At 48.7% G+C, this 17,611-nt stretch overlaps 1 protein-coding gene across 3 annotated transcripts in view; it reads left to right on the top strand.

The window, feature by feature from the left end:
- Positions 1 to 16,378, top strand: part of LOC125400701 (protein FAM169B-like) — a 91,461-nt gene extending 75,083 nt beyond the window's left edge. For all 3 annotated transcript variants that reach the window (XM_087901314.1, XM_087901313.1, XM_087901315.1), the window contains 3 exons: positions 3,927 to 4,058; positions 10,292 to 10,395; positions 14,060 to 16,378. In XM_087901314.1, coding sequence (XP_087757440.1) covers positions 3,927 to 4,058; positions 10,292 to 10,395; positions 14,060 to 14,302 — 479 coding nt within the window. In that variant the 3' untranslated portion in view covers positions 14,303 to 16,378. The remainder of the gene's footprint in view (positions 1 to 3,926; positions 4,059 to 10,291; positions 10,396 to 14,059) is intronic.
- The last annotated feature ends 1,233 nt before the right edge of the window (positions 16,379 to 17,611 follow it).

Raw genomic sequence — 17,611 nt, 5'->3', positions numbered from 1 at the left:
TCAAGGTTGCTCTGTAGGCTGTATGTATCATACGCACTGCACACATTACCCACCTAAACGGTTGTTTTGGGGTATAGCGTCACCATAAGTTGAGGACATATGTAATCGGAAGCAAAGATCTCAGGGACACACAGAATCCAGGGAACTGCACCAGGGCCCTGCGGTGACCCTCCTTTTTCATTTGCAACTGTTAGGGCTGTGGATGGCACTTGGTGTGGGAGACTTGCCTAGCACGCGTGAGGCTCTGGGTTCTGCCCCTAGCACAGTCGTATGTACGCATGGCAGGAAACTACGAGCTGTGGCAAGGCCGGAGATCTCAAAGGGCACTGCCACGGCTTCAGCTCCTCTGACACCTTCACTGTAGGAGAAGGCACCCTCCCTCCACTGCTGCCACCCTGCTGGGTCTCTCCTGAGGTCTTTACTGTCCTTGCACTCACATTCCATGTCACCAAGGATGGCAGAGTGTAGAGCATGTCATTTTAGGGTTTTCCCCCGTGTGAAGCATGCCAGCTTTATTTTGAACTCAGCCTCGGTTCCTTCTTTCTTCTTTTCTTTTCTTTTCTTTTCTTTTTTTCTTTCCTTTCCTTTCCTTTCCTTTCCTTTCCTTTCCTTTCCTTTCCTTTCCTTTCCTTTCCTTTCCTTTCCTTTCCTTTTCTTTTCTTTCCTGTTTTATTTTCCCCACCCCGGGTGTTTCTTTGTGAGCTTTAGTTGTCCTGGAACTTGCTTTGTAGACCAGGCTGCTGCTGAACTTACAGAGATCTGTCTGTCTCTGCCTCCCGAGAGCTGGGATTAAAGGTGTGAGTTACCACCCGACTCAATTCCTGGCTCGATGGTTCTGAAGCCTTGGGATTGGGTTTCTGGGGCCTTCGTGTTTCTGGGAAACAGTGGTAGGAGAGGAAAACTGGAGACAGCGGGAAGGCCTGCCACTCCGCAGCCAGAGAGGGAAGCGGTGGAGTTCAGTCCCCAGTGCTGTTTAAGTTGTTCACTGGCACCCCCCCCACCCCATTTTATCAGCCTCCGAAAAGCCCTTCATTTTTTCAGAGTGTGTTTGAAGCATCCTGCATGGTGTACTTGACTATTGGGTTGGGAGTGGGGGCAATTCTGGTCCCTAGGCAAACAGTCCTTCATCCTCAGATGCATCCTCTATGCTCTCCTGAGACCCCTCTGGAGTCCCCTCCCAGTACAGGTTACTTCAGGCTCTCAGGCTGCCTTGCTAAAGGAGGTGAAGAGCCATTTGTTTCCCAGTAGGGTGTAGATAGGAAAGACAGAGCTGTTTCAGAGTTCATGCCTTGCTCATGTGATTCCTTGTCTTTGCCTGCAGAGAAAGACCCAAATATACCAACCTGGGATCATTCTTCTTTTGGAGGTTCAGCCACCCTCCACCCCTAGCAGCCTTTAACTGAGGACAGTTCTGTCCTTCAACTGAAGAGATCTACCCCCCTACACCCCATTCTTTAAAGCCCGTTCAGCTACACTTCTCTGTGAGATGAGAACTCCAAGGACCCAAGGAAATGTATTTAACTGAGCCTGCTGCTGCCTCTAAACCTGCTCAGGGTATTAGGACCCCCAAACGCCAGCCACTGCCCACCAAAGGTCTGGTTGTACTTCAGTCCTGGGTCTGTCTTCCCAAGGGTAGACTGCAGCACCTAGTCATACAGTCTTGAGTTCCAGGGACCTCTCTGGGGTGTGGGTGGGTGTCCTTACTGTACGCACAGCCCCTGTGAGCCATGAGAGTGGCAGCAGGGGCAGCAGAGAAGGGTGGGCTGCCAACCGGCGCTCAACTCTCTCCACATTCTGATGCACACACCTCCCATCATCCAAGGACTCAACCATTGCAGCCGCCTTGCTCTGATGAGAAGTTAGACTGGCCAGGCTTAGAGGGCAGGACATGCTACCCGCAATGTTTCCCAGCATGTTTCCACCTGGCACACAGCTCCGTAGGTAGTGCACTTCCTTATGTGCTTGTGCCCAGAGCTGGCGAGTGAGCAAGAGAGCTTGCTTGGTGATGTCTTCGCAGTTACCTGCAGGACCAGAAGTGGCTTCCCCTTTTGTCTGGTGTTGGAGCAACTGCTACGTGAAAGGACTTATCTAGGACATGTGGATGGTTTGCCAGCCTTCGAGGGCCAAGAGGGGGCTTGGGAGGGAGGGGAGGAGGAATGATTTGTGAAGGGAGCCCCGAAAGGGAGCATGTTAGCAGCTGGACTGTGCCCTCCTCCCCACATTCATGGGTTTGGAGATAGTCCTCCTTTAGTGGTTATTAGGGTCAAGTAAGGTCAAAAGGGTGGGCCTTAATTTAAACGACTGGCACTGTATTAGTCAGGGTCCTCTAGAAGAACAGACCTTACAGACAGTACATATATACATATGTAGATATGGGACTTACTCGAATGGCTTACGTGTGTCGTGTGTGTGTGCAATTTATTAGAATGGCTTACAGGTGATGGTCCAGCCTACCCCATGATGGCTTTCGACCAACTGAAGGTCCCAGAATTCCATATTGCTCAGTCCACGAGGCTTAGCTGTCTCAGCTGGTTTTCCCTATGTGCTGGAATCCTGAAGAAGTATGGTCTAATGCTGATGAAGGAGTGGTCTTGCCAGTGAGAGCAGGCAGGACAAGAGAGCAAGCTTCCTTCTTCCATGTCCGTTCTATAGGTTGCCAGCAGAAGGCCTGGCCCTGGTGTATCGTCTCGCCACAAAGATCTGGATTAGAAGGGGGTTTTCCCATTTCAAATGATTTAATTGGTGAAAAAACCCCTCACAAGTGTGCCCAGCCATTTGCATTTTAGTTAATTCCAGATACAGTCAGTTGATAGCCAAGCATAGGCATCACAGGCACCGTTAGAAGAAGGAGGCCCTAGGGATACACACAGACATGACCGTGTGAGGACACCGAGAAAAGATACACAGGAAGGTCAGGGGAGAGGCCTCGGAACATCCCAACTCCAGGTACCCTGACTCCAGAGCCCTGAGAAATCAGCTTGTGTTGCCATGGTACCGGCAGCCCATCGTATCCGAGGGGGTCTGATTCCAGAATTCAAACTGACCATGGCTTGAAAACATTCAGAAGTGACACTTGTGCTGGACATGCACGGATCTGCCCAGTGACCTTATCCCCTAAGCCTCACAGTCTAGTGGCTCTGGAGGTGGCGTCTACACAGCATCAGCTACTGAAAGGCATCTTGATGATGAAACTTTTGTTCTTTTAAAAAGAATATGATGATGGGATGTCCCGGGCGGCTCACGGAGTCCGGCAGGGATGGCCGTGAGTCCCTGCAACGCCATGCGGCCGGGGGAGTCAGGCGGGCGGTTACGGCGGATAAAAGGCTCACAAGACATAGTAAATAAACATAAGGGTAAACATTTATTACTTAAAAAGAAATAGAAAAACAGAGAGACAGAGATAGACAAATATAAAGACATAAAGACACAGAGACAGAGAGAAACGTGTGCACACGACAGGAGACAACCACACAAGAGAGAGAGAAAGATGGCGAAGGGGAAGGTCAGAAGTGGCTGGGTGGGCGTGGTTAGTTCTTAAAGTGGCAGCAGAAGACTAACAGAAACGTGCCCAGGAAGATGTGTTATTGGCCATGCAAACACCATGTCTGACGTTTTATGTGAATACAGCATCCTTGGATTTGGTGCCTTCAGAGGTCTTCACTGCCTTTGGATACCCAGGGATGGCTACTTCATAGTTGCAGCCCTGGCACGCAGTGCATGATGGTTGGAAGTGGGAGATGAACCGGATGATTCTGTACCCATGGAAAGTTGGTGAAAGGGGTTTGGATGCAGCAGGGTCAGGACAGTGAGGGGCAGGGTAGCCACCGAAGGGCTGGAAGGGCCGTCTGTGAGGGTCCAGAGAGAGCTGATTGGCTGAAGCAGGGTGGGCCAGAGTCAGGTTCACGTCCTACCTCTCTTCCTCTCAGTCCTCAGGCGGTTCCTGTCCATCCATCCAGGCGAGAGAGGGCGCTTGTGGGAGGTGGAGCCCCCAGGGGCCTGGGGCCAGCGCACCAACATCTGGCTCAAGGTTTGTCTTCAGGAGGCAAGACCTCAAGACGGTGAGTGGGATGGACATCTGCTTTAGTACCCATAGCTGCCCTACATGGGGGCAGCTTCTCTTCCACTGACTGAGTCTGATTCACGCAGATGTTGCGGTCTTGAGTATGTAGCCGAACAAAGGAGGGACGGAGACCCAGCGGGGGCATCTGTTCTGTGTTTCTTCTCACCCGTGACCTTCTCATCTGTGCGACTCCAAAAGATCTTCCTCGGCTCTGCACCTGGAAGCTCTCTCATGGTCCCCACTTTTCCAGTTAGACTAGATAGACCCCTACAAAGACCGCTACTAGATAGACCCCTACAAAGACCAACTACTAGGTAGTGATAAGGGTTTGAATCCCCATTAATGGAAATCAGCTGCCACTAAGCTAATCAAACCAAATTATTAAATCCAGGTTTAATGAACAGAACAAAGCAACTCCTGGGTGACCCTCAGGAGGGCAGGAGAGGAATCACGTGGCAAAGAGTCTGAAGTAGCCTATAGGTGTGGTCTTGAGCAGCTCCAAGGAGGGGCGGAGTTTGAAGAGAGCAGCTCTGGGGACGGGGCCGCCTCTTGGGGCACTGAGGGTGGGGTTTAGAATGGGAGGGGTGAGACCTGAGTGTGGAATGGGGCCTGTTGTTGTTTAATGCTGGCATGTTCCCTGGCAGGCTCGCAGAGCAGCCCTAGTCTGACAAGGACGGCCGTGGGTCCCTGCAAGGGTGGCAGGCTGGTCCCGCCATGCGGGCCCCGAGAGTCAGGTGGGCGGGTGCGGCTTATAAAAGGTTCACAGGACATAGTAAATAAACATAAGGGTAAACATTTATTACTTAAAGAAAAAGGAGAGGAAAAAAAGGCAGAAATAGAAAAGAGGACAGAGAGAGAAAAAACACGTGTATACAGGCCAAGAGACGGGGAGAGAAGAGAAAGGGTTAAGATGGCGACCAGGAGGTCAGAAGTGGCTGGGAGTGGGCGTGGCTTGCCCTTAAAGGGACCAGAGCAAAAGAATAACAGGGCCCCAAACTGGAGATCCCAAATATTCTTTTTGGGTATATATGGATGCCAGTAGGGCTTCCATCTAAACAGATAGACCACTACATAGATCAGCTGCTAGGGAAACGGCCATGAAGTCCGCTAGCCAATGAACATCTACGAAGATCATCTTCTGTTCCTCTGTGTTATTTTGAGGGAGTAACGTGCACATGGCTGAGAGTTCCAAAGATGACTAGGGTTTGCTGTGATAGCCCGATCCGTCCCTGTGTGCAGGCTGTGTCCGTGGCCACATGGCAATGTTGCCTAGTGCTGTGTAAATCACTCTGTGCACATACATGTGTGGTACACGTTTGTAAGGTGTGTGCATGTATACACCGAGGCCAGGGGTTAACATTGGGTGTCTTCCTTTGTCATTGTCCGTTTTAAAGTTTGAGACAAGGTCTTTCGGTGAGTCTGGTACTCACAGCTAGACCCACTGGCCAGTGAGCTCCAGGGACATTCTCCCACTCCTGTCCTTGTGCTGGACTTACAGAGTAAGTCATGCCTGACTTTGACATGGGTGCTGAGGATTCGAACTCAGATCCCCATGCTTACCCAGCGCACATTTTGCCGACTGAGCCATCTCGTGTTAGCCCACATCAGCTCACTATTATTATTATTGTTATTATTATTTTTTACTTTTTGTGTGGATTTCATCCACGTATACAATGCCTTACGATGAAATCCATCCTTCCTAACTTCACACCCTCTTTGTAAAATCATTTAAAAATTTTTAGATTTCATTGCATCCGGTCAGTGCTTCCTGTGTGCGCTTGGGTGTTGGGTCGACCACGAGGGCATAGGTATCTACGAATGGCCGCAAAAGGAAGATAGCCATCCTTACCCAGCCAAAGAACCTCCAGCGGCTTCTCAGCTACAAATGGGGCCTGGTCAGTTCCTCGTTCATCTGTGCTATGATGCCCTGCGGACTTACCGTTTATCTCCTGTTGACGACAGCTCCCCCCCCCCCCCCCCTGTCCTCAGTTCCCAGGGGTTCCAGACAGTGCCCCGGGTCATCAGTGAGGTTCGGATAGAGGGATCTCCAAGGGAGAAAGGTAGGAAATTGATGGCAGGTTTCCCAGGGGAGGCAGGACCCTCAGATGGCCAGAGCGGGATGCGAACATGCCTGTCCCAGGATTTACAGGTGGCTGTCTGACTTCCACGGGGGAGCAGAGCGGGTGCGGGTGCGGGGGAGATTTCATATTACAGGTTCCATGTAAGGGGCAGGGTAGGGGGCTTAGGTGCTGGGACATTCCAGCCACAGGTGCCACTTGTACCCGGGAGACAAGCTTCCAGCAGTTTTGCCTTTTCCCCTTTCCGTGACGTGGGCACCCGTCACATTCGTGGGGATGGTTCTGCAGAAGCAGGTGTCTCATTAGGGGCCGACGGCCCCGAGGTGTAGGCTGCCTTTCTACCTGGGCGACTGATTTAACTCAGCTGCTGACAGGCGAGTGCCTGGAACTTTATTGATGGTAATAGTGATAGGTCTTGCCTTAATGGCTCCCCTCAGCTACAAGGCTTAATGGGTCCTTACAGATATTAATGAGGTGAAGGAGTACCAGGGAAGGAGGCTGGCAGGCCTGTGACTGTGACCCTAATGAGGCAGTTAAGCGACTTGCCCTGTGGCATTGTGTTGGGAGGGAAGGGAAGCCAGCCTGCGCCCCTGGGCATGGGGCTGGCCATCCGCACAGGTTTTTTAGCTTCACAAATGAGGGTCCGGCTTTGGGCTTTGGCAGGCGCCGTTACTTGACTGAGAGTGAAAACCGCAGATGTGCATCGGAATGTGGACGCCGCCTGGCCAGAGGGGCTGGACGGGGAGGAGGAAGCTTTGGCTTAATTGGGGAGAGATGACTTCCTGGTGAAGAATTCCACTGGGGGTTTATTTCAAGAGTTAGGAGTCTGTGTGGTCTGATCGGAGGAAGCTGGTCTGGAAATCAGATGCCAAACCTGTCACTTTAATCCACGCTGAGAGTCGCCAGGTCCCACTTAACAAACAGCAAATGAGAGGACCTTCACAGAGAATGTTCCAGAAATCCTTTGCAGCAACAAGAATCATTGTTATAATTAGGCTATAATTAGGTTACTCAAATTCTGTATTTTTTTTTTTGAGAAAAAAAATTAAGGGTCTTTTCATTCTTTAAACCCTGATTTGTTTTCAGTGTCCCCCTCCGGGTTCCTGGGCAGTTTTGACCAGTGGCTTTCAACCTTCCTAACATTGTGACCCCTTAATCAAGTTCCTCACGTTGTGGCGACCCCCAACTATAAAATTAGATCATTGCTACTGCATAGCTGCCACTGTTATGAATTTTGATGTAAACATCTGATATTCAGGATATCTGCTATGCGACCCCAAAGGGGTCTTGATCCACAGGTTGAAAACCACAGATTTAAAGGGACTCTGCCACTTTGCGCGTGGTGGGAATGAGCCTGTGAGCAGGCCTCCCCGAGGAGTCGGTGGCGTCTGACTTTGGAGAGGTCCTGAACGGGCATCTTGCAAAGGGAGAGTCATTGGACCCCATCAAATGCTGGCAGATCTGTGTGTGAAGCACCTTCATTTGTGGGTCTTTTTAAATTTTGCATGGCCCTGGCTGCTGATAACATCTGTGGCTTGTAATGACCCTGGGAATTTTTAGATTTTTTTTTCCAGACCCTTTGAGAGAAGACGTTTGTGGGAAATGCAGTTTTTCCCTGTTCTCAGTTACATGGGAAACCTTTGAAACTTGACCTATGATAGGATCATAATTCCTTCTGATGTGATCACCACGTCAGTCTGCACATGCCTGGAGTCTCTTTACTGCAGGGGATGAAACTGAATATGTCAACAAGGAAATGTTCTTTTGAAAAAAAGAAAGAAAACCAACAACAAAGTTACTGGAGGTGGGAAATATTGCATATGGCTCCAGAAATTATTTTCATTTCTAAAAGTTCACAATTTCCTTTTTCCAGATTAATTTAGCATGGATTCCCTTATCATCCACAGGAAAAATGATTTTCTTTCACTTATGTTTACCTAAAACAAAACCCTAGATATGTTATATATAGAGAGATGTGAATTATTTGAGAGGGAAAATGGTCCTATTTTTCTAAGAGCGAGGGCCAGCAAACTGGAGCCCTGGGCTTGTTTCAGCTTGTTCTCATTAGCCACACAGTACACAGTGCAGTAGCAACAACAATTTTATGGTGATCAGAGTCTCCGGGAGTGTGGAGAGTCAAATCAACCTGCAGAGACGGTTTTTGTTGAACATTGCTTTGTGGCAGGTTTTATGGCTCCCTCTAGTGGCCGTTGTCCCGCATTGCAGTTCTGAACTGCTGCAGGCGCTCCTCACGGCCCTCATCATGTACCTGACCGTCTGGAGCTCGCCAGATTCGTACCTTTCCAACTAGTGTATTAAAAGAAAACTATGCTTGAGACCCGTATCATGAAAGAGAGCTTACCCCTAATATTGTTTGGAGGGCCAGGACCCAGAGACAGGATAACTCAGAGATCTAGAATAGAACAATATATCAGGACTGGCAAAAAAAAAAAAAATCTGCTACACTCATAGAGTAGTGCTAGCCCAGCTATCATCGGAGAGGCTTTATCCAGCAAGTGATAGAAACAGATGCAGAACGGCATAGACAAATATTCGACAGAGCTTGGGGGAATCCTGTGGAAGTGGGGGTGGGAGGATGTAGGACCCAAGCGGTATCAGGGGCACCACAAGAAAACCCACAGAATCAACTAACCTGGGCTGATAGGGGCTCACTGAGACTGAGCCAAACTGAACTGAACCAAACACCAGGGAGCCTGCACGAGACTGGTCTAAGCACTCTGATTATATGTTACAGTTGTGTAGTCTGACTTTCTTGTGGGACTCCTAATAGGGAGCGCAGGGGCTGTCTCTGACTCTGTTATCTGCTTTGGGGACCCTTTCCTCCTACCCGATTGCCTCATCCAGTTTTAGAAGGAGAAGAGGTGCCTAGTCTCACTGCAACTGGATATACCACAGCTGGCCAATATCTATGGGAGGTCTGCTCTTTTCTGAAGAGAAACAGGAAAAGGAGTGAAGGAAGGGGGTGTGGAGAGGGGACTGCGAGGAGAGGAGGGAGGGGAAACTGTGGCTGGGTTGTAAAAATGAAAAATAAAAATCTTTGGGACATTAAATGGTTAGGAATAAAATACAAGTAAACATTTGATTTCGCTAGCATGATTTATCTCATAGCATGCGAGACTATCAGGAATGATGGAAGTCTGCATTCATCTGCTCCATCCATCCAGCCATCGTTTTGTGCATTCTTTCATTTGATATCAGTCCATGGTCCAGGCAGGCACTTTCTCAGGCTTTAGAGAGTCAGCGGATAAGGCCGACGAAGGTTCTTCTCTCACTTATAAACTATTAAGTCCATGGGCAGTCACTCCTGTATGACGCAGAAACTAGACTAGAGAGAGAGAAAGTGTACAGAGGGTTTTCAGATGCTTAAATTGTCATCAAACCAAATTTTGCTAATTTCTGCAGTTACCCAAACGTTTACAAATATACCTACATAGGTAACAACTGAGTGACCTGCTTATTGTGTAGTCAAAAGGCAACACATACATACCTTCAGCTCAAATGTAAGAACTGCATTTATTTTCCCCCACAGAGGACTCCCAGGACCCACACTGATTTCAGGGTGTGGGGCTGTGTACAGGACAGGGATGTCACCCTTTCCAAATTAGTGCTGACTTGGCAGCGAGTGAGGGTGGGGCATTTAGTTAACTGTAAGTAAAGACAGCTGTGAGCAGAGAGGACCTTGGAAAATGCTCAGAACAACAGATACTCTCTCCCCCTCCCATTGGGAAGCGCTTGAGTAGAGCCACCATTTTGATTCTTTTTTTGAGGCAGACTCATGTAGCTCAGGCTGGTCTCGAACTTGCTGTGCTGCTGGAGAGGACCTGGAACTTCTGGTCCTTCCTCCTCCTCCTCTTGAATACTGGGATTCCAAGGGTGTACCACCATGCATGGTTTATATGATGCTAGGGGTTGAAGCCAGAGAGCATTGGGCATGCTGAGCACTGTCCTAGGCCGGAGTTCCATTCCCAGCCCCAAACCACCTGACACTTTGTATCCCGTGACATCTTGCAGCTGTCCCCAGGGGAGTGCCGAAGTCAAAGTGGGGATCGGGAAGATGGAGTGGGCAGCAGTGTGTTGGGAGGGGTCCTGAGCGTTGGAGCTAGCCCTGTTGCTTATTCTTTCTCTTGTTTAGGGACCACAGTGCATTCTAAATGCTCTGAAGAGGACACAAACACCCCGAGGCAGACTTCTCAGGGTGATGGACCCACACAATTTGATCACGGAGAAAGCCATAAGGTACACTATCAATGCGTCATTCCACAGCCTTCCTGTCTTCCCAGCGACCACCTTGGTCGTTTTTAGTGACTGCCTGGCAGCTCCTTGGACACCTGGGCTATGTGCTCCTATTTGGCAGTGGGCCATGTTGTTGCTGATTAAATGCCAAAAATTTCCCTGTCTTGGGATAAAGGGGAAGGGGTTAGAAGTCTTTATAGTTAGACTCTTTGTGGTCCAGGCTCTCAGCTAGACAAACATAAATGAAGTCAGGCGGAGATTAGGAACCTGACCCCTGATATCGTTAGAGAACTAGTGAAAAAAACCTGAATTTGGAATTTGGCTACAGACCAGAACAGAAGCAAGGCGAATCTACCTTGCTTATTCCTCCTGCCTCCTCTGTGTGGCTGCTAGAAAGAGGAAGACGGTGTTAGGTCTTTACATCTTCCAGTCTTGGGAGGAAGGAAGGTTACAGAGTCCTTTTTAGTATCTTGGTGCTCCATATTTGATAAGATTTGGAGATTGCCCTGAAGCCAGCCCCTATGTGCACCAGATCATGCTCTTAAATCCTTAAGAGTCCGCTCTCAAACCTAACTCTTGTATATTAGAAACCACACTGCCCATTTTGTTATGCCAATTATTTGGAGATAGAAGATTCTGCAGAGGCATAAGATGTTCCAATAAATCTTGAATCATCCTTGAAAGCTGTACATGGGCAAGCATTAGCGCTTGTTGCCTGGCAGAAAGGGGCTCTTGTTTTTTTCGACTGCTGACAGATGTGCTGGGCTAACCTAGGGCTCTGCCAGGGCTCCAAGCAGAGACTTATAGTAGTCGGCCTCCTCTGGTCACTGAGTTTTAAAACTTCTTTTTAAAAGAAGCAGCAGGAGTTCTGGAGCATTTGAACGTATGCATGTATGTCTGGGAATGTCTGCACTCTCAAAGGCAGAATACCAACTTAAAAAATACACTGGCCCTGGGTGATGTTGACACACGCCTTTAATCCCAGTACTCAGGAGGCAGATGTAGGTGGGTCTCTGAGTTCGAGGCCAGCCTGGTCTACAGAGTGAGTTCCAGGACAGCCAGGGCTACACAGAGAACCCTTGTCTGGAAAACATAAAAAAGAAAGGAAGGAAGGAAGGAAAAGAAATTATATTGGCATATATGAATCATACTCAAAGAGTTTTATTATAATATCTCCCAATATATATATTTTGATCATAGCTATTGGCTTCCCTCTCCCCTCCCACTGGCCTTCTTCCTTTCCCTGACTGGTCCTACTTTTACCTATCGGCTACACATCCTTCAACCAGTAGCTGCCTATAGAACCTCAGGGAGGTATGGGGCCTCACCAGCCCAGTCTGCTGCTGTCACAGAATGCTGAGAGGCCTGGTCTTCCATAGGCTCTGGGCAGGTGCTCAGAGGTGCTGAATTCAAGAGTGCAGTGGCCATGCCTTGCCTGGAAGACATCATCCCACCAGTTGGTACCTTCTTTCTACACTCTTTCCCGCGATGTTCCTGAGCCTTGGAGGGGTGGTAGGATGTCACATTGGAGGCGGAGCACATGTCTGTCACTCACTCTCAGTACGTTGACCTTGACTACTTGTGGGTCTCCATAGTCAGCACCGGCCATTCTCAAGGTGAAGATTTTTTTGACCAAAACTAACAGCAGCAGCACCCCATGGTTACTGTAACAGGCAATCATGCCCATTTAGTAAAGCAGCCTTAGTGGCTTCCCCTTTGGGGTCCATGGCCCACGCTGGCCGTGGGCCTTTGAATAAACTTACAGTGCAAGACGTGAATTTGCTCCTGTAGGTCAGGCCTCGCATCCAGTCCTAAAGCAACCGGCCATAGCAGATTTCGCACTATTATTTAGCATGTTTAATAAAAACTCAGAGACAGAAATTGGGGTTCAATCTGAAGGTCAGAAAAGCAAAACAGCCAGTCACTGGCTCTTACCCCGACCTCAGTCTGAAAATGGTCATGCTGCCTCCAGGAATCTCAGAATGAGACTGAGACTGAGAGCTGTCTCCCCCCATTTTATATTCCTCTTTAGTTCTGGGATTAAGGGTGTGCACCATTACCACCTGGTTTCTGTGGCAAGCTAGCGTGGCTACTGGAATTAAAGGTGTGTGTCATCACTGCCTGGTCTGTAAGGCTGGCCAGTGTGACTGTTTTACTTTTCTGATCTTCAGGCAAGCTTTATTTATTTAAAATACAAACGAAATGCCACTACACTATTACATCAGTGGACCCATCCGGCCTGGTCCATCAGCAATGTTGCATGCTGAGTCCCCGGCTGAGAATGACCGCCGAGGACAGCTCTCCACAGCATCCTGGCCACACCTCTTGACATTATCTGGGCTGCCCAGCAGGGAGCAAGCTTCTAGTTCTGGCTTGATATCCTGTTATCCTTTGGCCAGAACACGTGGTGCTGTCAGCAATAGATCTTGTCCTGTAGTTCTGATGGGAACCAGTCACGGTACAGTAGCCTGTATTGTTCTGGAACCCCTGCTGTCTCCCTGTCCTATAACTCTGTTCTGGAACCCTGGGTCCTCCCTGTCCTGTAACTCATACAGAGCACCCCGTATGGCGTAGCCTATCCCTAGCACCAGGATTCCCATTTAATAATCTGTGCAAGCTGCTCGTTCACACAGAATAACCCCGATTAAGCGAGGCCTGGGGTGTAGAGTGCTTGCCTAGCCTATTTGAAACTCTGTAGAAAGTGGGTATGGTTGTCCACACCTGGAAGTAGAAACAGGAAGATCAGGTCATTCTTAACTCGTGGAGAGTCCAAGGACACCCTGGAACACATGAGACCCCCCCCCCCCAAGCAAGCAAGCAAATGAATGAGCAAACAAACAATCAGCACAGACGCTTCCAGCTCCCTTTCAGTGTAGAGTAGTGCCTTGGTGTCTATGGAAGTTGGTTTCTTTTTTTATATATTTTATTGATATTTATTGAGCTCTACATTTTTCTCTGCTCCCCTCCCTAGCTACCCCTCCCCCCTCCAACCCTCCCCCCAAGGTCCCCATGCTCCCAATTTACTCAGGAGATCTTGCCTTTTTTTTACTTTCTACTTCCCATGTAGATTGTATCTATGTAAGTCTCTTTTAGTGTCCGCATTGCTGTCTAAGATCTCTGGTGGAAGCTGGTTTCAAGACCCTCCTTGGATGCCCTAAGTTGGATGTTCAAGTCTCCCCTGTGTAAAATGGTGTCCTTGTTTGATTCATCCTCCCACGCCTGTGGCATCAGCTCTCAATGACCCAGGCACCCAGTGCAGTATAAATATCACGTCAATCATTGTTCAGTACCGTGGAGGGTAATGACGTGGGAAGCGTGGGCATGCCCAGTATGACCTGAGCTGCTTTGGAGTAGTCTGACTTGTGTTTAATCGAATCTGTTCATCTCTCAAATGCTAGGGCCCACTGCACGGCTTCCTTGCTTTGCTCTGACCTTATTCAAGTCTTAGCTGGGCTGTCCTTTGGGTTCATTCATGCAACCATGGCAAAATGTCCTTTCCCTGTGGCTAGCTGGTATGTTCGAACATGGCTTATGGCCTTTAATCTCAGCAGGAAGTATAGGGACCAACCCAGTCGGGTCAGCCTAGACCCTTCTTGTCTAGTACTGGCCAGGATGACCTCATCAGAATGTTTGAGGTGAACGTCTTTGGCTTACTGTCTGATTTCAGGTGTGGATCGCTGAAGAACGGGAGACACAGAAAGACCAAGAAAGTGTCAAAAGAGAGGAGGAAGCTGGGATACCCCTGAGGCCCTCCTGGGATGAGATGGAGGGCAAGGGAGCCAAGAGGACAGTGACAGTCGCTGGGCTGGCTGGTGAGCCGTGGCAGAAGCGTGCACAACAAGCTCCTAACTCCTCAGAGGTTCATCTGGCTTCATCAGAATCTGAGCCTGAGGGTTTGAAGTGTCCCTGAGTAGTCTCTGGAGCTGGAGACAGTATCTATGGGTCCTGCCTATCTCTGCTCACCTTTTAGGCTCTGGGGTGAGGGAGTCTGAAGCAGTGGTGGGGTAGGCCAAATATGCTGTGAGAGCCACTTTTACAAGTCAACTGTTGGCAAATCCAAGACTCTAGAAGCTCACCTGTTAAAAGTAAAATGGCTTCCACTACTTACGAATATGGTATGCATGGGGCCATGTGAAGGGATCTTTTAGTGGAAATGGACTCAGACGGGCCATGGTCACAACCCATGATAAGCATTCTGTCCTGTTGGGACCTCAGAATGCAACTCCAGAGGTTTTCAGGCAGACAAGTTCCTTCTCCAGGGACTTGTCTCACTTCAGAGCTTCTCAAGGGCAAACGCCAGGTGTTACAATGTCCACTCTGCCAGTGTCAGGTGGTGCCCACTGTGGGCCCAGTGGGTTTAGCCTATTGTGTTCTGCCGTCTGGACATGAGGTAGGGTTTCTCCTAGAGAAAGCTGGTCTGTTCTTTATGTTTCCTGAGTGGTCAAAGGACCGTGGGACCTCAGTTCATCACATGTTCATCAAAGCGCCCGGTGGTGTGGGAGGTCCTTCTGTACATGTGTTGCTTTTATTGGTGAATGAATAAAGACACTGCTTTCAGCCAATGGCTTAACAGAACATAGCCAGACTGGAAGAGCTCTATATAGAGAGAGTAGGCGGAGTCAGGAAGATGCCATGGAGCCACTAGAGGGGAAAGATGTGAGCTGCCAGTTGGAACCTTGCCGATAGGCCACAAACCTAGTGGTAAAATATAAAATAATGGAAATGGGTTGATTCTAGATGTAAGAGCTAGCTAGCAATATGCTTAAATGGTTGACCAAGCAATGATTTAATTAATACAGTTTTTATGCGGTTATTTTGGGGCTGAGCAGCCGGGAGCAAAGAAGCAGCCTCCTACAACAGCCTGGCTCTCTGCTCATCTCACATACATGAATATATACATACATACAGCTCTCCTTTTCTCTCTCTTCTGCTTCTTTCACCTCTTCTCTTCATCTCTTCCCCTTCATCTATCCATTTATCTTTCCATCCATCTAATCTAATCTAATTTAATCTAATCTAATCTAATCTATATCTCTCTATAGTCCCCCTGAGTCACTTCTGTATCCTTTATCAGTCTGTTCTCCCTTACTTCCATCCAACTCTCCACCCACCCACCCATCCACCCACCCATCCACCCACCCATCCATCCATCCACCCACCCACCCAGTCACTCACCATCCGTCTGTCCATCTGTCCGTTCGTCCATCCATCCATCCATCCATCCATCCATCCATCCATCCATCCATCTATCCATCCACACCCAATTACTCACCATCCGTCTGCCCGTCTGCCCGTCTGTCCGTTCATCCATCCATCCATCCATCCATCCACTCAGCCATCCATTTATCCATCCATCCATCCATCCATCCATCCATCCATCCATCCATCCCCCCATCCATTTACTCATCATCCATCCGTCTGTCTGTCTGTCAGTCCATCCATTCATCCATTCATCTATCTATCCATCCACCCATCTACCCATCCATCCATCCATCCATCCATCCATCCATCCATCCATCCACCCACCCAGTGAGCTTTCTGTTGAACAAGTCCTGTGCTATGCTTGGGAAATTTAACCAAGGCCTGATTTTAGCCCCAGGGAGCTTCTTTGTCTGGAGGGATGCTCTTGAGTATCTACTGTAGTTTTCATCCCTCTCACGCTACAGCAAAGAGGGAGGGTCCAGCTGGAGGGCTGCTCTTGAATGTCTACTGTAGTTTTCATCAAAGAGGGAGGGTCCAGCTGTAAGGAAGCAGCTCCTGCGGCTCCCCCCCCCCCCGGGAATACTGTGAGGCCCTGTTTGCATGTGGGATCTGCGAAGGAGACCCAGACCTCAGAAGCGGACTGTGCATCTTAGAGGTGCTTGGTGTGGGACCCCGCACCTCCTTAAACGTGGTTCATGAACTGTGAAGATTTTGTGTTTTCGGTTTATATGAAAATTAACTCATAAGTATCTCTGAGATTTAATAAAGTTAATATTCAATAAAACCATCTATGTACTAATAGCTTCATTTTACGACTTTCAAGGTGACCAAATGTTACAAGAGGTTCTCTGGCCCAGAGCAGCACCCACCAGGATGGGCACAGTGGATACCAGCACTGGGACTGGTGCAGGGTGCTTCCTGTGCAGGGTTCCTAAGGAGCTCTTGCTTGCGTCAATGTGTGATGAACTGGTTTATGGAAGATATTCAATTCTGTGTAACTCAGGCTACACAAACTTGCCACCTTTCTGCATAGTCTCTACAGTGCTGGACGACAGTGCCCTGAAGTGCATTCCTATTGCATTTAAACAGCTGTTGCTAGTATAATTTAGAGACCATGAATGTGCCGTTCAGGGTTCTGCAACCACTGCCCCATTCAGTTTCCCGGAGAAGCCTGGTGTCCATTGGCATCCTCTCCCTTTGCTCTGTGTCACCAACCCTAGGACTCCTTAGGATGGCATCACCATCATCCGCATTCTCTAGTTACAGACTTCCCCTGCTCTGAACCTGTCACATAACCGGAGTCATATCTTAGTGACCTTTGGCAATTGACTTTATTCATTTAGCATGACAATATTCAGAGATCTGTCTATGTTGTAGCATGTGTCAGCACTCCTTTCTTTTTCACGACTAAATGATATCCCACCACATGGATATATGGTGTTGCATTGATTCATCCACCTACTGGCTGATGGGCTTTGGGATTGAGTTCCAGCTTTGGCTAGAACAATAATATTAAGGTTATTGCTTCTAATTTGCAGTTCCCTGCTTGCCAAGGAAACTGGGAACTTTTTAGAGTATTTATTGTCTATTTGTGTTTCTTCTTTTGAGAACTGTTTGCTTAGTTCCTTGGCCAGTTTATCTAGTGACTTTTATTGGTGTTTGATTTTTAGTTTTTTATATCATATATACGACTCCCCTGTAACACGTTCAGTTTTAATGCTAACTTGCCATAAATTAGAATCAAAGGGAACCTCACCTAAGACGTGCCTGGCCTGATTGATGTGACAAGACCTACCCTGATTGTGGGTGGTACCTTCAGGTAGCAGTGCAGATAAAAAAGGCGTGGTAGAAAGAAGATCATTTGCCATCTGCTCACTTGGCCTCCCTCCTGTGGCTGAGTGGATTTGCCCATTGTTGCTGCTTCTGCTGCTGCTAATTCTATCATGGCCAGCAGCACCAGGGTTTCCAGGCTTTCGTTGTGGACTAAGGACCAAAGTTTCCCCAGGAACCTTCTAGA

The sequence above is a fragment of the Myodes glareolus genome, chromosome 24 (assembly GCF_982192425.1).
Source record: "Myodes glareolus chromosome 24, mMyoGla1.1, whole genome shotgun sequence".
Classification (NCBI taxonomy): domain Eukaryota; kingdom Metazoa; phylum Chordata; class Mammalia; order Rodentia; family Cricetidae; genus Myodes; species Myodes glareolus.
Note: the sequence above shows the minus strand (reverse complement) of the source record. Positions and strands in the feature narration are given on the sequence as shown.